Here is a 21,466-nt window from a genome sequence, read left to right on the forward strand (position 1 = left end):
GTTCCCCCTCCCCACCCACATCCTCGCATCATGGCTGCTCCAACCCTGGAGATGTTCAAGACCCCATCAAGGTTGGATGGGGCTTGGAGCCCCCTGATTCAGTGAGAGGTGTCCCTGCCCATGGCTGTTGGAACTGGATGGTCTTTGAGGTCCCTTCCAACCCAAACCGTTCCATGATTCTATGGTTCTACAATCCCTGTGGCCAAGCAGGTGGCACGACCTGAGCCCCACGTCTCCCCACCGGGGCTCTGGCAACTTCTCTGCCAAGAAGCCAGGAGGCAAAACACCAGCGGCAGAGGAAATCTTCGCGCTTCCTCCCGGCTCGCAGGGAGCCGAGCAGGCAGGTCGCGCTCCCTCGCGCGCCTTTTGCTGGGTCTCTGCGCTGGGAAGAAAAGCTCTCGTCTTTCCCACGCTCTCCGACACATTTTAATGAATTAAGTGGGGGCACGCCCCCTCGCCGCCTGCCCCGGATCCGTCCCCCTGGCTCTCCAGCTCCGTTCATGGAGGCCTCCGGGGGTGGCTGGACTCTCGCCTGGCCCACAGGATGGGCACTGCCCTCTTGGCTCTTTTGGACGAGGGTTGCAACGTGCCCAGCCCAACGCGCTATGGCCGCTCTAAGTCGTCCGGCAATGCCGGTGGCAGCCAGCCCTTCTCTTCTCAGTGCAGGCTCTCATGAGCGAGGGCTAAAAATTATTGGTGGTCACATCTCTAAAGGAGGGGAAATAAGGTTTGTGCCTCTCAGAGTGAGTGTTCACCGAAGGCATCGCAGCGCCCAGTCCCTCTCCCTGCCTCCCGCTGCCGTCTGCAGCTCCAGCGCTCGCCACCGCTTCCCCTCTTCCCAGAAGGGAGCAGATCCGTCGCTGCGTGGGATTGCTGGCTCTGCAGGGCTGCATCGAGCAAGCAAGGACCCTTCCAGCGCCCAAGCCAACCAGCGGCACTGGAGCCTGCGGAAAAGTAGGCTTGGCTGCCGCAGCGCAGCCGGCTGCTCTCCAGTTACAGAGCTGGGGCACAAATTGGAGCTGAAATGCAGGGTTTCAAAATTGCCTTTTTATTTCCCCCCCCCCCCCCTTTTTTTTTTTTTGGTGTATTTTTTGCTGTTTTCCCTCCCTCCTGGCGCCGTTCCCAGGCCGAGTCCTGCCCCCACCTGCCAGCCCCGAACATTTGCATAGCTGGGTCCCTGCCCAGGCGCTTTATTTTTCTCACCAGTGTCACTGGCAAACGCAGATTTGCTTGTGAGGAGGCAGCGCCAGCCAAGCCCCAGACCGGGGAGGTGTGAGCAATTCCCACTCTCCCACGGCTCGCAGAGGGCTCCGTACCTTGCAGGATATGGCCCGTTGATGCACAAAATCAGCCGTCCCTGGATATTTAGTGCTGGGGTGAGCAGGCAGGAGCAGAGCCCCGACCCCCATGGCATCAGACCCACCGTCTGGCTGCTGTTTTCCCTTCCTGGAGATGGATTTTGTGCTGGGGAACGGTCCTGAGCTGCCGTGGCCTCAGCACTCCCTGAAAGCCGTAGCGTGGCTGTTTGCAGTGCCAGGTTGTGCTGAGGCCATGGGAACAACCACAGCTCATCACTGTGAGCCACCACATGTCCCACCACGCACCCCAGTGAGGTGACACGGGGAGAGGAGGGCAGGGACTGCTGCCCGTGTCCCCTGCTGCCACCGTGGCTGCTGTGACAGAGGGCAAACCACCACCTCCTGCCCAGGATGGGCCCCTCGGTGGGAGCTCCTCTTCAGCCAGAGCAAACACAGCTCCTGCGTGGACCCTGAAGCTCCAAGCCATCTCCGTGCCCTGTGCCGGCACGGTGGGGGCTCCACACCTCAACCCCACAGGGGTGTATTGGGAGAAGCTGCACTGACGTGGGGCACCAGGAGATGTGTGCCTGCAGCCCAGGGGCAGCAGCAGCTGTGGTGCTGTGCCCACCTGAAGCCCCAGCCGCAATCACATCCCAGTTCTCCCTCTTCCGCAAGAACACGGTGCATCGATACTCTCACATTAGAAAGATGGGACTGGGAGAGGTCTGCTTAGGGAACTCTCATGGGGTGAGACATGGAGACCAGACAGGGATAGAGGGGGCCAAGATAGGATTTGGGATGGTCTTTAATGTCCCTTCCAACTCAAACCATTCCATGATTCTATGATTCTCTGATTCTATGGGATGAGCATGGGGCAGGAGATAGGGATAGGCTGGATGGGGACAGCGATGAGGGTAGGCATGGGATGAGGATGGAGATGGAGAGATAGGCTTGGGGATTGGTGTGGAGAGAGGAATGGGATGAGGACGAGAAAATTTACTGCAGAAATGGACCCAGAGAAGTGGATCCTCAATAGAGGAGAAACAGGAGGTGCTTTGCTGTCTCCTTACAGCCCACATCAGGCGGGTTTAACATCCTTGAAGAAAGGAGCCAGACCCAGCGAGGGCAGGAGCAGAGCCCCAGCCTTCCCAAGTGTCCTCTGGCCGTGTGACTGGTGCTCTGAATGCCACGTATCACAGACTGCTGTTTCATTCAACAGTTTAGCAGTTGGCTGATTTCTCCCTTTTCCACCCCAAACGGATGGCCATCACAGCCAGGTGACAGCAGCTTGCCAGGCAGCTGCCCCCGGCGTGGCTGCTGTCACCTTATTTTACGACACGCTCCTTCCTTTCTTCCTGCACCTCCTGCTCCGCTCCAGCAGACCAAATGCCCAGGGGTGCCGCTTCCCACCAGCCTCTGCCGTTTGCTCTCCTGACGGACAAACGGGCGCAAAGGAGGGCCCCTCTGCTGTGGTTTTGGGTTAATGCACTGGTTTTGGTACCTTTTTGCCTCTTTCCCTGCTGTCCACACCTCCCAGTGCTCCCACACTGGGAATCCACTGAGCAACTGAGCAGCAAATCTGACCCCGGATGAAGCCCTGAGTGACCAAATTGAGTCCCCCTGGAGCTGGTGGGACCTGCCAGGCCTGCATCTTCTCCCCCACAAATCAGTCCCACCCGCAGTCCCCGAAGCCCCGAGCAGCCCCTGCTGCGCACCCCAAGGGGCACAGGGAGGTGACCCTGCAGCAAAACAGTGACGCCCCAAAATGTGAGGGCGTTGGCGAACTCCGCAGCACCACAGTGACCGCAGCCCGGCAGGGGCAACACAGGGTCGGCATCGGGGAGGCTGTGTACGGGCACAGCCCAGTTCCAGTGTGGCACAGCGGGGCTGGCTCAGCTCTGGGCTTTGCTCAGCTTGGCACGGATCAGCTCAGGGCTTTGCTCAGGCTGGCATGGCTCAGCTCAGGGCTTTGCTCAGCTTGGCACGGCTCAGCTCTGGGCTTTGCTCAGCTTGGCATGGCTCAGCTCAGGGCCTTGCTCAGCTTGGCATGGCTCAGCTCAGGGCTTTGCTCAGGTTGGCATGGCTCAGCTCAGGGCTTTGCTCAGCTTGGCATGGCTCAGCTCAGGGCTTTGCTCAGCTTGGCACGGCTTTGCTCAGCTTGGCTCACCTTGGCACGGATCAGCTCAGGGCTTTGCTCAGCTTGGCACGGCTTTGCTCAGCTTGGCTCACCTTGGCACGGATCAGCTCAGGGCTTTGCTCAGCTTGGCACGGATCAGCTCAGGGCCTTGCTCAGCTTGGCATGGCTCAGCTCAGGGCTTTGCTCAGCTTGGCATGGCTCAGCTCAGGGCTTTGCTCAGGTTGGCATGGCTCAGCTCAGGGCTTTGCTCAGCTTGGCATGGCTCAGCTCAGGGCTTTGCTCAGCTTGGCACGGCTCAGCTCTGGGCTTTGCTCAGCTTGGCATGGCTCAGCTCAGGGCCTTGCTCAGCTTGGCATGGCTCAGCTCAGGGCTTTGCTCAGGTTGGCATGGCTCAGCTCAGGGCTTTGCTCAGCTTGGCATGGCTCAGCTCAGGGCTTTGCTCAGCTTGGCACGGCTTTGCTCAGCTTGGCTCACCTTGGCACGGATCAGCTCAGGGCTTTGCTCAGCTTGGCACGGCTTTGCTCAGCTTGGCTCACCTTGGCACGGATCAGCTCAGGGCTTTGCTCAGCTTGGCACGGATCAGCTCAGGGCCTTGCTCAGCTTGGCATGGCTCAGCTCAGGGCTTTGCTCAGGTTGGCATGGCTCAGCTCAGGGCTTTGCTCAGGTTGGCATGGCTCAGCTCAGGGCTTTGCTCAGCTTGGCATGGCTCAGCTCAGGGCTTTGCTCAGCTTGGCACAGCTCAGCTTGGGGCTTTGCTCAGCTTGCCTCAGCTTGGCTCAGCTTGGCACACCTTGGCTCAGGGCTTCGCTCAGCTTGGCTCAGCCTGGCAGTTTATTTCAGCTTGGCTCAGCTTGGCATGGCTCAGCTTGGGGCTTTCTCAGTTTGGCACAGCTCGGCTCAAGGCTTTGCTCAGCTCGGCACGGCTCAGCTCAGGTTTTGCTCAGCTCGGCTCAGCCCGGCTCGGCTCAGCCCGGCGCTCCTGGGCGATGATGCCCCCTGCCTGCGGGACAGAGCGGGCAGAGCCGACGGGGCCACGCTGGGCTATAGTGAGCCGAGCCGGGCCGAGCTGAGCTGAGCGGAGCCGAGCGCAGCCGAGCCGAGCCCTGAGCCGAGCGGAGCCAAGCGGAGCCCCGTGCCGGCAGCGCCCCCCTCCGCCCCCGCGCCGCTGGAGCGCTGTGGGCGTGGCTCAGAGGGGAGGGGGAGGCGTGTGGGCGTGGCCTCACCGCCACCTCCCAATGGCCGCGAGCGGCGCCGGGCCCGCCCTTCCCCTTGTGACGTCCCCACCGTGCCATTGTTATGCAAATAAAAGGCGGTGTAAAAAGCGCGGCGCGCGGCGGCTCCGCTCAGAGCGGCGCGGGCGCGGCGCGGGGCGGGCGGAGCGCGGCGGCCCCGCAGGCAGCACCGCATGCCCGGGCGGGCGGAGGAGGCGGCGGCGCCGTCCATGCGGGGCGGCGGGGCGGCGGTATGAGCCAGAGCGAGGTGTCGGCGTGCGCGGCGCCGCCGCCCAGCCAGCGCGTGTTCCAGGAGGCGGTGCGGCGCGGCAACACCAAGGAGCTGCAGTCGCTGCTGCAGAACATGACCAACTGCGAGTTCAACGTCAACTCCTTCGGGCCCGAGGGGCAGACGGCGCTGCACCAGTCCGTCATCGACGGCAACCTCGAGCTCGTCAAGCTGCTCGTCAAGTTCGGCGCCGACATCCGCCTGGCCAACCGCGACGGCTGGAGCGCCCTGCACATCGCCGCCTTCGGGGGCCACCAGGACATCGTCCTCTACCTGATCACCAAGGCCAAATACTCGGCCGGCGCCCGGTGATGCCGCCCCGCCACCTCCCCCGAGCTGCTCCCGCCCCGCCCGGGACCCCGAGCGCCCGTTGCTGCCCTCGGGGCGGGTCTCTCCGCCTTCCGAGGGTCGTTTTCCTACTGTAACGTGGTCGTTTTTCTCCTCCATCTACCTCGGCTGCACTCACAGTATTCACGGTTTCAGTTTGACATCTGGTCAGATGCTTTAAAGGCTCCCCCCCGTGTGTCCCCTCCCCAGTCCCGCTAATATTTAATCCTCCCTTTCCCTCTCCCCTCGCTCCCTCCGACTTCAAAAGTATTCTGGCTCAGAAACGAGTTCATTTCAAGGCTCCCGGGGCTGCCGGTACCCGCGTCCCCCCGGGCCGGGAGCAGCGGCAGAGCTGGCATCTCCTCCTCTGGCATCTCGTCCTCTGGCATCTCCCCGTGTCTTCCCATCACCGATGCGTTTTCATCCCCGATGACTCCATTGGAACAAGACCGACCCGCTCCTCTCATCCCGATTGCTCCTTTTTTTTTTTTTTTTTGTCTCCGTTCACCTTGGGGGTTTTTGCTTTGGTTTGGTTTTGTTGTGTTTTTTTTTTGGGGAGGGGGGTGTCTTGAAGAAAACCCACACACCCGCTCCTCGAAGCTGTTCAGCACGCGTGAGATCCCAGGAAAAGACATTGCATCCTTCTGGGTTTGTGTGTCAAGGGGGATTAGCAAATCCTGGACTTTTTTTTTTTTTTAATTGTTATTATTTTTTTCTTGTTAAAGAAAAACCACCGAGTGACCCAGACTCTAGAGCAGAGGATTTGCTTTTGCACAGGGAAGGGGCGCGAGCGCTCTCTGCTGCCTGGAGAGGCCGGAAAACTACTGAAAAATAGCTTGGGAACTGATTATTTTTTTCCTTGTGGTGAAACTTGGATAACACTTCTCAATGCAAAACGATTCACTCGACGTGTGTAGATTCACCCACCTTTTATATTATATATATATGCCTGAATATATATATTTATAAAAGAAAGGGAGGAAGAAGAGGAAGACACCCGAAGGCGCATTTTGAAGTGACTGCACCTATAATCGCAAATGCTGCTTTTTTTTATTGCTATGGCACAAGAACATCCATTGGGAAAATGCGGAAGATTTCAGAAGTCTCCTTTCTCCCGCTGGTCTTTCAGCCCTCTTCTCTTCGTCTGCACTAAAACCATCCGTATCACTGCCGTCTCCCCGCTCTTTCCTTTCTTGCTCCCTGCATCCAAACCGTACCGATTAAAAACAAAAAAAAAGAAAATTAGTTACCTGCTGGTTTATTTGGGTTGTGTCTTAACTATTTATCATGTATGTATATATTTGTGGGTGAAGATTGTGAACCTGGGCTTGTTTGAAGCTAGTGGTGAGTGTTTCAAAAAATATGGTTTGGGAAATATGCCTTTTTTCTTTATTTTTGTTCGTAGTCTTAAAACTAAAACAAAACTTGAGTCTGCCGTGATGATTTCCCATTGCACTGAATGTTCTGCTTTGTCTCGGACGGTTTCACCTGCAGTTTGGTTTTGGTTTGCTCCACGTCAATGATTTGAGATGACTTTGTCAAAGCTCCAGATTGAAAGAAGGAAAAAGAAGGCAAGCCCTGTCGAAAGCGCCTACTGTCAATGCTGTAACTCGCAAGGAACTGCTTGGCCGAAGCCTTTCTGTGAGCATGGAAGGGGGTGTCTAGCGCTTCCCCTGGTGCTTCTGTGCGATGGTTACGGGGTGGGAACAAGATCTTTTCTAGCGAGGTTTTATCATCGTTACCAGATGGTTGCACATTTATATATATATTATTTTTTTTTTTTTGCCTAAATGGATTTGCCACAATGAAATGTCATAACATTTATGACATGGTATTAAAAAGTGTATTGTAAAGCCAAGTTCTAGATGGATTTTAAAAAGAAATCTTGGTTATAAACCCAGTCTAAAGGGAGCTCTGTCCAGTGTTGTAAAGACAACATGATGTAACCCATATTTATATTTTTATAAAATACCTATTAAGACTGTGAATCTCCTGTGTGAATTGCTGGGTGAGTTGTTTCAGAAAAGTATTGTTCCTTTCCAGCTTCCTGGAGCTTTAGACATGCTGAGATTTTTGGGAAACTGTCCGTTGGGGAAGGGGGTTTGCTCTGAAATTGTGAGTTGATGTATTTTTACATCCCTTTTGTATTGTACTGAAAAGCTGCTGCCCTCCCTAGTCCCTAGAGTTTCAATTTTTCTATGCAACCCCCACACCCCCCATCTCTCTTGATCCTGAGAAGTAAAAGGGATGCAGATTTGATTCCGATCGAAATGAGGGTCCCCCCCATCCCCCTTGTTGGCTCATCGTGCTGCTGACCCTTCACGCCAAAACGGGGAGTACAAGAGAAAATAAAAGAGGCAGGTGGGGGAGGCTCCTTTGTGCATGACTGGTCGCCTTCTGGCAGTCATCTTTTTAATTAATTATTATTATTTTTGTAAGAAGAATATATTGATAATGTCAGTGAAATAAGCAGACATTGAAGCTGATGCACAGATTGCTCCAGAAAGGAGTTTTTCTGTAGATTTTTCTTTAGATGCGAATACCTTTTTTAATTATGTTAATTAATGTTAAGAATTTCTAGGCTTATATTGAAGCTGTATGTGGGTCACTATATGATCATTTCTAACTGGATAAAGTCTGTACAGTACAGCATATTCCTGAGTGTAAGATAGAGACGTGTAGCCCCAGAGTGCGAAATTTATAAATAAATTTTTCATTGATCTTTTTATAAAAAAAAAAAAAAATAATAAAAATGGCTTTTTCTGTTTGTTCTTTCTCCCGGGGTTCTGGGGTGCGCAGCCTCCGTTTTGGGGTCTGAACCTGCAGCTCTTCTGGGGTTCAGCCCTTAAAGGTGATGGCTGGGGTGGGGGTTGGGGGGCTTGGAGTTGGAGGAAACTCCTGGGGTTGGGGTGATGTCCTGGTTTGCTCCATCCCTGTGTTTGGAGGAAGGTGGAAAGGTGAGGGTTGGGTGGGACATTAGAGGGTCCTAAGGAAACACCTGCCCTGAGGGAGGGGGGTGGGACCTGCTGTGGCTCCATCCCAGCAGCAGCGATCATAGAATTATGGGATGGTTTGAGTTGGAAGGGACCTCAAAGCCCACCCAGTCCCACCCCCTGCCATGAGCAGGGACACCTCCCACCGGATCAGGGGGCTCAAAGTCCCATTCAACCTGGGATGGGGCACCACTTGGCTCCCCGCAATCCTTCCCCAGCTCTTTTTACCCCACTCAGGGCCCCATGGAGGGTTTGAGGTGGCCTGATCCTCACCAAGCCCTGGGCTGGGATGATGGGGACACCTCCAGCTGGAAAGAGATGGCTTAATCCCCTCCTGGAAGGGGCATGGGGTGAGGATTGGCATGGGGGCTCCAGCCCCCTCCCCTTGCATGGCTCAGAGCAGGCTGGTGCCCAAAAGCAGGCTGAGCCCTGCTCCTTTGGAGGCTTTCCAGGCAGGATTTGGCCACTTTGGGAGGTGGGAAAAGCAGTGGCAGCCCCACGCCTGCACTGGCCGGGCTCTGCCTGCAGCTCCGGAGGCAGGTTGAGGGCAAACCTCCCTCGCTGGCACCAGCCTGTTTTTTTGGATGAGGCTTTTCCTACATCAATAATTTTACGGCTCTGGAAACATGCCAAAATCCCCAGGAAATGTGTTCTGTGCCCGGTTTGGCTCCGTGATATGGGTTCCCAAGGATGCCAGAGCCGTGTCCTGCAAATGGCAGCGGGGAGGAAACATGGAGAAAAGGCTCAGTGTGACCCTTACAGGTTGGCCAACGTCCACTCTGATGTGCCAAGCCCTGTGCCGTCCACTGCCAGCATGGGATGGTGACGGGGACGGACACAGCCGGCTGCCCTGGGGTGCCCTGGGGACATCAGCCCACCCAGGCAGCAGCCAGCATGGAAAGGACAAGCACCGACCAACCCGGCTGGTTTCAAGCAGGTAAAAAAAGGTGACGGTGCCAAAACCATCTGTTGCAAACACTGGTGGTCCCGTTGGGTTTGTCACTGGGGGTCTCGCAGAGCTGAGAGCCATGGCCAAGTCTATGAGATGCAGACAGGGTGAGCATCGCTTCCTTCTCCTGCCGTGGTGTGGCCTTGTCCCGCTCGGCCACTGTGTGACACTGACCCACCAGCGAGTGCCACCAACCCTCTGGCCATCAGGGTGGTCCGCAGGGCTGGGGACCACAGGGTCCTACCCACAGGTGCTGCTCCCCCTGGCTTGGAGTGCTGCAAAGTCTCATCCCGGCACCTGCTGTGGGTCACCGCAGGGCTCGGCTCACCGCCAGGGCTCCTCAGCCCCAGCACTCCTCACCATTCACCTTGGCCCAGGGTCTCTGCCAGCGAGGCCGGACCAGCCAGGACCTCAAGGATGGCGTTTTCCAAAGAAACACAACATTCCTGCACACAGCACCTTCCTCCCCGGGGCAAAGACGGAGCCAGCGGGCAGGGCTCTGTGGCAGCCCCTCTGCAGGGAGTTTGGGCTGGGCGGTGAACACAAATCACACCCTCCTGGGGCCAAGCCCAGCGCCCGCGATACCATCCCATGTTCCTGGGCTCCCACGTGCAGCAGCCGGGATGCTCCAAGCGTGCAGCCGAACCCCAGCCCCGAGGCAGCTCCGGGCACCCTGCGCAACCCACAGCCAGCTCGCATCCCAACTGTCCTCTCTACAGAAACCCTGTCCAAGAAATCTAGGAACTCCAAAGACTTGCTTCCCCCCCCCCTTTTATTTTTTTTTTCCTTTTTCTATTTTTATTCCAATAACACAAAAATACTGGAGTGTTCGGTGGCGTAAGCGCATTCTTCTGGCATTTTTGCGTGGCCCTGGCTCCGCGTTATTGTCCGCCTGCCGCATTACGTAGGTGCTGTTGTTCCAAGAGAAACCAAAGCAAGAATTTGAACTTTCAAGTGCTTCCTGCCATTGTCTTTTGCTTTTGTTTGTGCTACTGACTCCAAACCAGATGGATCGGGCTCCCCTCCGGCCGCGGGGGCGATGGGAAGTCAACACAGCCCGGTGAGGTTTGACAGCTTTGTCTTCTCTTCTATTGCCCTTCATCCGTCAAGCGCAGCCATCAGAGCTGAATCGCCCAATGCATATGGATGGGGAGGGGGGAGGAGGTGGGATTTTATTTGAATTTCAGGGAGCTTAACACAGTAAGTAATGAATGAGAAAGAATGACGGCGAGCAGGCGAGCGAGAGGGGACGGGCTGTAATCAAAATTCAGGACATTTTAAATAGATGCTTTGTTGGGCGCTTGTATGACTATGATAATGCCACAGCCTGCGGATCCCAATGGGAGTTACCTTTTTTTAAAGAAAAAATCACAATCGACCACTGTTTGGTGCCGGGGAGGAGCCAGCAGCTCGATCCGTCCGGCCAGGCTGGCCCCTTCTCCAGCCTCCGTATTCTGTCCACTCTTGATGCTTTCTGGGCTCCATCCCCATCGTCAGAGGTGGGGTGGCAGTTGGCAGCACTGGGGGGTCCACAGGACATCATGCAGGATGGGACCGCTCCTGGTTGCAACTCATTTTGCTGCTGGCCCGGTGCTGCTGTGGTGTTTGGTGCTCAGTCTCAACGCAAAGGTCATGGCTCCCAGGATCCTACCCATGCTGGTTAGAATTAATTAATTAATGGCTATAAATTGGAGAGGGGCAGATTTAGACTGGATATAAGGAGGAATTTCTTCACAATGAGGGTGGGGAGGCCCTGGCCCAGGTTGCCCAGGGAAGCTGTGGCTGCCCCATCCCTGGAGGTGTTCAAGGCCACGTTGGAAGAGCCTTGAGCAGCCTGATCCAGTGAGAGGTGTCCCTGCCCATGGCAGGAGGGTTGGAATTAGATGATCCTTAAGGTTCCTTCCAACTGAAACCATTCTATGATTCTATGGTGCTGGAGCTGGCCATCCCATTCCCGTGGCACGGAGCTGGTGTGGGGCGTTCCTGCAGGGAGCACAGTCCTCACACCCTGCCACAAGGTGGGCACAGGGATTTCAGCACCAAGACCCTGTGCCCTAAATTGTTACCACTCTGCAGATATCCGTGCTCTGGGCTGTGTCACCCCAGGGATGCAACACAGGGAACGCAGGCAGCACCTGCTTCTCCTTGGTGGCAGGGAATGACACGGCTCCTCACTGTGGGCAGGAGAAACGTCTTCTTTCCCCAGAAACTCTTCAGGGCTTGTGTCCCCACGGGCAGCTGTCTCTTGGGTGCCCAGCATGAGGTGCCAGGAAGAGGTGACCTCTGCTCTGACACCAGGTTGGATGCAAACTTGCAGGTGCAATGTAGTTTTTGGCTTCTCGTGTGAGCAGGTTTCTCTTCCTGACCCTGAAGAAATAGCTAATGGGACAACACCTTGGTTTGGTTTGTTCTGGGGAGGACAGTGGATGGGGCTTGTGTCTGGAGGTGGCTGCTTGGACAGAGGGCTGGCTGGGAAGGGGTGGGGAACGGCTCGGGGGTCAGCGGGGACATGGAGGGATGGAGGAATGGAGGATGGGGAGTGGTTGGGAAGGGATGGGGAACAGCTGGAGAGGGGTGGGGAGATCATTAGGGACATGGAGAGATGGAGGAATGGAGGGATGGGGGTGTTTGGAGGGATCATTGGGGACATGGAGGGATGGAGGAATGGAGTGATGGGGGGTGGTTGGGGAAGGATGAGGGAATAGAGGCAAATGGACAGAGGAATGGGTAAAAGAATGGACAGAGGCAAAGCTGTGGCCTGCTGGATGGATGACAGGCTGGGGGGTGGCTGGGACAACTATTACAGTAGGAAACTCCTGGTCCTGAATCAAACAGGGTTCTGTGGCTGGGATGGCCTCTGAGGGCAGGGCAAGGAGAGCAGCACCTCCGGCGGTACCCTCGCAAGGTGGCAGATCTTGGCCTGGCTGAGCAGGAGATGTCCTCCTGCTGCTATTTAGGCAGAGGTTCCCCCTTCCCCTCCTGGTCTGGGCAGCAGCCCTGGCAGTGTGGAGGAGTGCGGTATTGCTGCTGGAGCTGCTGGGAGCAGAAACCCATCGATGAGCCTCAGCTCCAGTGTCTCCATCTGGGCAGCGCATGGTGGGCTGTCCTCGGCCACAGCCAGCGCTTACTCACTGACAAATCCATCCTCCTCATCTCTCATGCAGCCCAGCACCAAACAGCTTCATATTCATCCTGGGCAGGATCACAGAATCATAGAATCCCTGAGTTGGAAAAGACCTTTGAGTTCATGAAATCCAACTGTCCGTGTCCACTACTAAATCAGATCCCCGAGCACTTCATCTACCCATCTTTTAAGCCCTTCCAGGGATTGGGACTCCACCCCCTCCCTGGGCAGCCTCTGCCAGTGCTGAGAACCCCTTCGGTGAAGGAGTTTCTCCTGATGTCCTCCCTGGTGGGGAGGACCAGAGACAGCCCAGCATGGGGATGCATCCAGCCACTCTCGTGCAGCCTGGAGAAGCAGGGCTGACCCAGTGAGCATCCCCCAGCAGCCTGGGGCAGAGGGTGTATGCCCTGAGAGGCGAGGGCACAACAAGGAGCCTCCTTGGCCCCAAATGGATTCTACAACCACAGAGAGCCTCTGCCCAGAAACCACATCTCTGGGGCTTCCTCTTATCCCAGCAGCCTCTTCTCATCCCAGAAGCCTCCTCCCATCCCCTGGAGTGCACTGCTACCTCAGTTCTTGTTTTCTTCAGCTGAACAACCCCTTCCTATCTCTGTCCAGTCAACATCAATGTCATTCATGTTCAAGGCCAGGTTGGATGGGACCTTGAGCAACCTGATCCAGCAGGAGATGTCCCTGCCCATGGCAGGGAGTTGGAATTAAATGATCTTTGAGGTCCCTTCCAACTCAAACCATTCCATTATTCTATGATCCCTCACAGCACAGGTGACCACCAGCCTCCAAATGTGCCCAGACCTCTCCCAGGTTTTCTGCCCAGGACCAGACCTCTGCCCATCCCACCTGCTAACTCAGAGAGTTCCTGCTGGGATGTCTCAGCATGGTCATCCCTCCACTAGTAGGGATAGGAGTGGTCACAAGCTCCCTGGACACCTGATTTCCTTTAATTATGCCTAAATCATTCAGTTATCCAGTGGCTGGAGGGCTCTGCTGGGGAGCTGGAGGCACAGGCTGTGTATTTGCCTGCGTGCCCGGGGTCTTCCCCTGCTGCCCCATCCCATGCCCAGCCAGCCCCACGGAGCAGAGAAGGGTCCTGCAGCAGCCCAGCACCTTTGGGAGCTGCTGCGATGCTTGCTGGGAATTCTCCCTGGATGTTTCAGTTTTGAAGTCCACCAGCCGCAGGGCTCTGGGCACCCCGAATCTGTGCAAGAAGAGGGGTGCAGGGTGGCCCGAGGCAGCGGGGCTCTGGGTAGGGGATGCTGAGGGCTCAGCACCCCCTGCCTTGCACCTCCCCATGAGCTGCCCTGGCTTCACCCTGCAAAGGCAGGATCAGCCCCTCGTCCCCTGCACAGCACCTGGCCGAGGCCACTGTCCCCACTGGGTCTTCGCATTTCACCCAGCTCACATTCACAGCTACGGTGACAACTCCGAGCCGCCCCCATCCCCTTTTCCACTCCCCACTCCCCCTCATTCAAAGCCTCTGTCCTTTTAAGCTATTTTTTTCCCCTCCTATTCATTTCCCGGCCGCCTCTGTCCTTTTCTCCTGCCTAGCCCCTCTCCGAGCAGCTGCTATGCTAATAAGCATGAGGCAGAAAAGGGAGCGAGCTTTTGCAGTGGCTGCGGAGGAGAAAAAGACCCCAGAGCCCTCCAAATGCTAAATAAATCCAAGGCTGGAGCAGCATCCCCGAACAAAGAGGCCTGGCCTCCCCCTTCTCTTCCCCTCTTCCCAATTCCACCACCTTTTCACATTCAAATCCATTAAACAGCGAGCAGAAAGACCCTGAGTATTCATAGCATTGCATTAAAGAGAAAGCCCCATGGTCCCTCTCCATCCCAGCCTGGTGAGGGAAGGGCTCTCCATCCCTGCCAGGCTGCGGCGGGCTGGGAAACACCAGGCTCCAGCTCCTTGGCATGGCAGTAGAGGAACAAAAGGCCCCGGCCACCACAAAGGGAAAGGAGTTGCCTTTCACCTTGTATTCCAGGTTTCTCCCCCACCTGGGACCCCTGGGCTCCACCATTGGGTTGGGGCTCCTGGTTTGTGCCAGCAGCATGGGCACCCGCCGGGGGGTTGGATGGGAACCGCATGGGGTGGGGGAATCTGGGGATGCAACGAGGTGAGGACCCCGTGTCTCCTGCCCGTTGGTGGTGCTGGGGAGCGTTATGGCAGTGCCTGGGCAATGGGGACACCCAAGTCTTAGGGTGGCGAAGATATCCCACAGAGTCCCAGTGGGCTCCTAGTCATAGAATCGTTGAATCGCTAGATTGGAAAAGGCCACTAAGATCACCCAACTATCTCTGTCCACTAAACCAGATCCCCGAGCACCTTGTCCACCCATCTTTTAAACATCTCCAGGGATGGGGACTCCACCCCCGCCCTGGGCAGCCTCTGACAGTGCCCGAGAACCCTTTTGGTGAAGAATTTTTTCCTGATGTCTAATCTGAACCTGCCCTGGTGCAACTTGAGGCCATTCTCTCCCGTCCCATTGCCTGTCACTTGGAAGAAGAGACCAACACCTATCACCCTGCAACCTCCTTTCAGTCAGTCAGAGAGAGTAATGAGGTCTCCCCTCAGGCTCCTTTTCTCAAGGCTAAACAGCCCCAGGTCCCTCAGCCACCTCTCAAAAGCCTTGTTTTCCAGCCACTTCCCCAGCTTTGTTGCCTTTCTCTGGACAAACTCCAGGACCTGGACACACTTGATGAAGAGTGAGAAGGAAGAGGGTTCCTGCAGGGCTGGGCACAGCCGAGGATCACTGCGACGTGCCCACCAGCCCCTGAGTGAGGAGCCACCGCCTCTGCCACACCACAGTGGGTGCTTACCCAGTGAGGCAGGTGCCTCACGCTGAAAATAGAGGTTCTTATGCCAAAATTTTGATTCTTTCCTACCGATTTTGCTTATTTTGCTCTAGAGACAGAGCACCTTCCTGGTGCAAAGACCACGGAGCTTGTCTTCGGAGCAAGAGGACAGGGTGGTGGAGGTGGGCGTGGAGGTGAGCTCCATGTCAACTGTTGAGGCTGGCAGTGGGTGGTGGGATGCCTCAAGGGATGTGACTCTTCTCTGGAGGAGGAATAGAAGGGAAATTTATTTTTCTGACTTGTGTTATGGAAATGGAGATGCACGTCCAGGAAGAGTTCACGTTCTGCTCTGGTACCAATGTCCTACCCAGGAGATGGGGCTTTCCGTACCAAATATCGGAAAATGTTTTTAAACCATGGGTTTGAGTGTGTGAGGATTGAAGCAGTCTGAGTGATGCCAGCTGGACCCTGGACACTGTGATGGCCACAGGTGTTGCTTAGGAAGCGGCAGTAACTGGCACCCTGACTGTGCAGCTTTGTCAGTAGAGTGAGGTTCGGCTCTAACCACCAGGTGTCCACCCGAGGTGGTGTCTGGGCTCCTTTGCAGCCTGGAGAACCAGAAGAGGGATGACAGCAGTTACACCTAAGCTCCTTCTGCTGCTTTAGGTGTCTTTACGTGTCCTGCCTGGTCTCTGCCCCAGGCTTTGGAGGCCATCCCATCTCCCAGACTTGCACAGACTTCCTGGGCACTCCAGTGCATCCCAGTTGGCACATAGTGGCTGGCTTCTGGTGCGTGAATCATGGGCTGTATCGATACAATCAAGAGTATGGAAGGTGATGGAGGCTGCCCTGACAGGACACTTCCACGTGCTTGCCCATCCCCGGGCTCCTGCAGTTGTGTTCACATGGTCACCAGGGCTCCATCCTGACCATTGCAGGTGCTGCATGGCTTTGGGATATGTGAGGGACCAGGCCAGCAAGTTCAGAAGAGGGGAAGAGGTAGGACAACCCTCAGGAAACCTCAGATGACATTAACCACTACCTGGGACACAGGGCACAGGAGCTCAGTGCCCTGCCTCTGCAGCGCAGGGCCCCAAAGCTCTGTGTGTGGTGCCCTGAAGTGCTTCCCTGCATGGGAACTTGGGCTCCCAGGATGCTCCTTGCAGTGTGGGATCCCTGGGGAGCCTTCACAGCTGATGCTTCAGGGCTGTAGGGCTCTGCTGACCCACCCCATCCTGGCTCACCAACGCAGACCACCAGCTTCTCAGCCTGGAAATATCACGCTCACTTCAGGGCCTCGCTGGGCTCCACCAGTGATGTGTTCCTCCAGAAAACAGAGCTCTCCAAGGACCTGGAGAAGTTTCCAAGAACAGCTTTCTGTGTCCTGTGAAGGAAACCAGCTCCACCAGGAGTCTCAGCCGCCAATCCCCACTTCACAGAGAAGGCGGATGTTACCCTCTGTGCCATGGGGAACCCTTGTGTACAAGCACAAAGGATGAACCTGGCACTCTAACCATGAGGAGGGGCTGTGCTGCTCCACCTTCAGAGGACTGGCCTTGGGTGAGAGGCATCGGGCACTGATCCTGTACTATGTGACCTGGTGACACCCAGGGCTGCTGTGCTGCTCTTCACCTGCAAGGATCAACCTGCCACGGAGGCATAAAAAGCCCCAGATGCTGCCGGCAGCACAGTCCTGCACCTTGGTGACTCCCCATGGGCTGCGTCAGTGATAGGTGAGCATCATCACCATCGCCCTTGGAGGTCCCTGCTCCCAGTGTGACCTTGAGCCCAGGCTCCACCATCTCCCTCTGCCCAAGCCCCTCCCAAGGACCAGCAAAATCCCCCCGCTGCCCCAGACCTGCCCCTGGAGCAGCCCAAGGACTGGAGTGTGGCAACTCCTTCATCACACACATTGGTGGTCTGCGGTGAGCGAGATCAGTGGGAGGGATAGATGCAAGCCACCGTGCACCACCTGCACCCTGAAGTGCATGGCTGCAGGAGGCCCTGAGCAGGGCAATGAACACCTATGGAGTTTATGAGGAATCTTTTGTGGCTGCCCATGGTTGACAATCAGTGGGGCACCAACACCTTTGGCGGTATGGCTGGAAGTGCCCCAGCCCTTTTCCAGGAGGACAAGCACAGCCCTGACTGCTGCAGGCTCCAGCCTTCCTGCCTTAAAATCCACCCCCACAGGATGAGGCCCATAGGTCTCCTGGGGCGAGGGCTGTGCACATCCTGGAGACCCACATCGCCCCACATCGCCCCCAGACTGGTCCAAGGGACATCCCCGATACCTCCTCATCCTCACAGGGGACCTGCAAGCCCCTGGTCCTGCTGTCCCGCAGTGTGGCTGCAGAGTGGTGGGACCATCCCAGGAAGGTCCACCTGTATTGGCAGGTGAGACAGGGGTCCGGGGTGTCCCTCTGATGGGTCGGCTTGGGAGAAAGGTCCCTGCTTAGCGATGCAGGAATGCAGGTCGGGCTGAATGCGGCGGAGGCGGGTCTGATCTGGTGCCCCACTAAGCCCCCATTCTTTCCCAGCCGGTGCATCTTGTATTCAGGCTGCCTGCTCCTAAGCAGAGCGTCTTTAATCCTTCCCTTGTCTCCTCCATTCCCTTTCAGGCCTTTGGCCAATGGGAAGGGGATGAGCAGCTCTCTCCAGGAAGGAAATTAAAAGCGGGGAGGAGGGTAGGGAGGAGGAGGGCGAGGGGAGGGGGACTTGGAAGGGGAGACAATCCTGGAGTGGAGATGCCAGTCATCGGGGTCTCAATAGCCCCATTCACCCTGCCCAGCCACACAGAAAATCAGGGTCACCAGGATCCATGCCCTGCCTGGAGACAACTGTTGCTTTATTCTTTTTAATTGCTGGAAAACGCAGAAAAGTTCACTTGTGTGTGTGGTTGGCTGCGGTGGGGGCTGCGCCGGGGGCCGCGGCGGCGAGGGGTGGCAGGGATGGGGTGAGCCCGACGCGCAGCGAGAAGGGACACAAAAAGCAGCCGCACGTGAGGGTGGAGGCTGCGACCCGGCACGGCGGCAAAGCCATCTGTACGGCTGGGCCGGAGCAGTAGGTGGCTCGGAGACTGGGCACCAAGATGGGGACACGGTGGCTTCGTCCCACCAGGATGCACGGACGTGGGGTTTCGTCCCACCAGGATGCATCTCCTGGGGTTTGGGTGGAGGGGGCAGCACCGGGGCCGGCAGCCAAGCAGAAGAAGGACCTGTGCGCACAGATCCGGGCGGATGGATGGGCTGGTGTCCCCACATCGCTGGGCACGGGGACACCCGGGCTGGTGCTCCCAGCTGGTGACACAGCGACTGTGCAGCTTGAAGCACACACACCCACACAGGGCTCCCAGTAGCACATTGCCACCCTGACTCAAGAGTGTCAACACGTGACACATGGCCATGCCACCTCCACCCTGATACCCTGCTTCCAGTGCCACCCCAGTCGGGTGGGTTCCACCCAAGCTGAAGCTCCCATCCCTCTACAGCCATGCAGCCCACCCCAGGGGCGTCCCGCAGCTCTGTCCCAGCAGCTCTCTTGCTCTGCCATCCACCCCACTTGCTGACTCTTGTACACAGGAGAGAGTGAGCACCAGCCTTGAGACGCCGGCCACCATGGGCCACGTGCCACGGGTCAGCCGCCCAGCAGGTCCACTGCTGCCACCCAACTCTGATGGGTGGTGGATGCCAGGGGTCACCTCAGGAGCAGGGCATCGGCACCTGGGCTACAGGTGAAGCCAGTCCCAGCGTGTCTGCATCAGGAGCAGTGCAGGAGGCATTTGTGCCCATCCTTCCCCAAGATGAGGGAAGAAGCCTGGGGCAATTCCTGCCTGTCCCAGCCTCCCAATTCAGTTTACACTTCCCTCCCTGGCCCAGACTTTGCCCTGCTTTGCTCTGCCCTTTGCTGGACGCTCAACTGTTCCTCCCAGAGATGTGCTGGCAGCTCAACCTCAGCCCTCCAGCGCTCCCAAGCTCCCTGTGGCCCATGGGACACAAGGCAGCAGCCTCTGAGGTTTCTGTAGTCCCATGGCCTCTGCGTCCTTGCAAATCCTCTCCATGCCCACCCTGTACCACCATCCCTGCCCGCCCTCTAGGCTGGCATGGGGCTAAAAGGGCAGTGCAAGGAGATTCAGGCAGCACCTGGCAGACCAGGCAGCCTCTGAAGCAGGGGAGACAGCACAGGAAGAACATAGACCTGTTGCAGCAAGTCCAGAGGAGGCCACAGGGATGATCCGAGGGCTGGAGCCTCCTGTACAAGGACAGGCTGAGAGAGTTGGGGTTGTTCAGACTGGAGAAGAGAAGGCTCTGGGGAGACCTTTAGAGCAGCTTCCAGTGCTAAAAGGGGCTCCAGGGAAGCTGGGGAGGGACTCTGGATCAAGGAGTGCAGGGATAGGATGAGGGGGAACAGTTTTGAGCTGCAAGAGGGGAGATTGAGATGTCTCCTGACCAGCCCCACAAGTGCTGTGTTGTGGTCATCCTCAATACGTGGCGCAGACTCCCCCTACCACAGCCGCAGATGAGAGGCCTCAAAAACCTCAGGGCAGGAGCAGAGCTCCCAAGGTAAGGAGCACCCAGCAGGAGGGAAGGGAAGGAAGAAGAGAAGGTGAAGAAGAGAGGAGCAGCAGGTTGGTGGAGCACAGAAAGGGAACCTGCTGTGGAGCAAGACCATCCCATGCAGTTCCCAGGCAGAGAGGCTGTGGGACACACCACCCCAAAGCCCAGCCCGTGTCCCTGCAGCTCCAGCTCCCTTCCTGGCAGCTGTGATTTTAGCACCACAACTGCAGTTCTTCTAAACCCATAATTTGACCAGCTCTGATCAAATGCAAACAGAGCCCTTCCCCAGGCCACAGCTTGGGCAGGCTGAGACAGGAGCAGAACCGCAGCTCTGGGACAGAAAGGTATTTGGGAGGGAAACCGTGCCTTGGATGTTCAGAGAGTTCAGAGCATGACATGAACCAGAAGTGAAGGCTGCGGAGTATGGGCACAGCTGGGAGCCGGGGCAGAATGGCAAATGCTTTCACACCAGGGCTGGGAGAAATGGAAAGCTTGGCAGCACACGATGGCACCGTGCACCAGGACAGAGACCTGGGGGAGGGAGGGTCACCACTGAGGTAGTGATTCCCCAGCTCCCAGCTTCTAGTAGTGACAGAGGAGGGGGCAGGCTGGGAGGAGGGCGCTATAGAATGGAACAGGGTAGGGGAAAGTTCATGAAGAAATCTTTGCAGCTGAAAATCCCAGGCGCTGATAATAAAAATATAACATTCAGATTGCATGTGATGAGAACAGTAAAGTCATTTGGAAATACCAGGTGAGGCTGGAGAATGTGCAAACCCAGATGGTAGAGGTGGGTGATCACCACCCCATACAGATGGGCTTCTTCCAGTCCAGATGTAGAGATCCCATCTGTGGGGGCGGTAAATGAAGCCTCTCGGAGTGATAAGCTCTGTAGCACAAGCAAAGATGCTTTTCTTGTCCCTCTACTTGGCTCTTGTGAGACCCCACCTGGAGTATTGTGTCTAGTTCTCAATATAAGAAGGATGTGGAACTGTTGGAATGGGTCCAGAGGAGGCCATGAAGATGATCTGAGGGCTAAAGCACCTCTGCTATGAGGCCAGGCTGAGGGAGTTGGGGTTGTTCAGCCTGAAGAAGAGAAGGCTGTGGGGAGACCTTGTAATGGCCTTTCAGTACCCAAGTGCAGTGGTGGCCGCCCCATTCCCGGAGGTGTTCAAGGCCAGGTTGGATGGGACTTGGAGCCCCTGATCCATGGCAGGGGTGGAACTGGATGGGCTTTGATGTCCCTTCTAACCCAAAGCATTCCGTGATTTAGGATTCATGCGTACAGAAGAGGAGAGGACCGTGCTGGATATCCTCAGCCCTGCAGCTTTCCAAGCCCTTGTCCTTTGTGAGGGAAGAGATCCCTCTGCTCCCTCAGCACCAGCAGCAGGAGAAGAGGAGCGGAGCAGCATCCACGGGAAGGATGGCCGATGCCAGTCAGGGTAACACACCTGCTCCTACCTCCCCTACCAGGTCCCAGCCTGCGACCCTTGTTCTCCCAGGAAAGCGGGCTGGTCCCCAAAGAGGATATTTAGGTGTGTGACCAGTGTCGCTCACACCTGGATCCATCGCTGGTTACTTTTGGCATACAGGGCCATGGGAAGGCCTGATCCCTGCTCAGGCAGCGCATGGTCAGCCAGCCTGGACTCACCAACCATTCCCTGGCAGCTGCCCCGGGCACGGGGCTCCAGCCGGTGCCAGCAGGGAACAGCGATGTTGGCTTTGCAGAGCTCCCAGCATCTGTTCTCCCAGCCCATCCCTGTCCATTCCCCAT

The 21,466-nt window shown here is 56.8% G+C and overlaps 1 protein-coding gene across 1 annotated transcript; it reads left to right on the forward strand.

The window, feature by feature from the left end:
- The first annotated feature begins 4,758 nt into the window (after positions 1 to 4,758).
- On the forward strand, positions 4,759 to 7,952 carry NRARP (NOTCH regulated ankyrin repeat protein). The gene has a single exon (XM_009560732.2). It carries the CDS (start codon positions 4,900 to 4,902, stop codon positions 5,245 to 5,247), a length of 348 nt encoding a protein of 115 aa, XP_009559027.2. The 5' UTR covers positions 4,759 to 4,899; the 3' UTR covers positions 5,248 to 7,952.
- The last annotated feature ends 13,514 nt before the right edge of the window (positions 7,953 to 21,466 follow it).

Source organism: Cuculus canorus, chromosome 19 (assembly GCF_017976375.1).
Source record: "Cuculus canorus isolate bCucCan1 chromosome 19, bCucCan1.pri, whole genome shotgun sequence".
In the NCBI taxonomy this organism is placed as follows: Eukaryota; Metazoa; Chordata; class Aves; order Cuculiformes; family Cuculidae; genus Cuculus; species Cuculus canorus.

What these genes read in the sequence shown, in the direction of transcription:
- NRARP (XM_009560732.2), top strand. Translation starts at nt 4,900, where the DNA reads ATGAGCCAGAGCGAGGTGTCGGCGTGCGCGGCGCCGCCGCCCAGCCAG.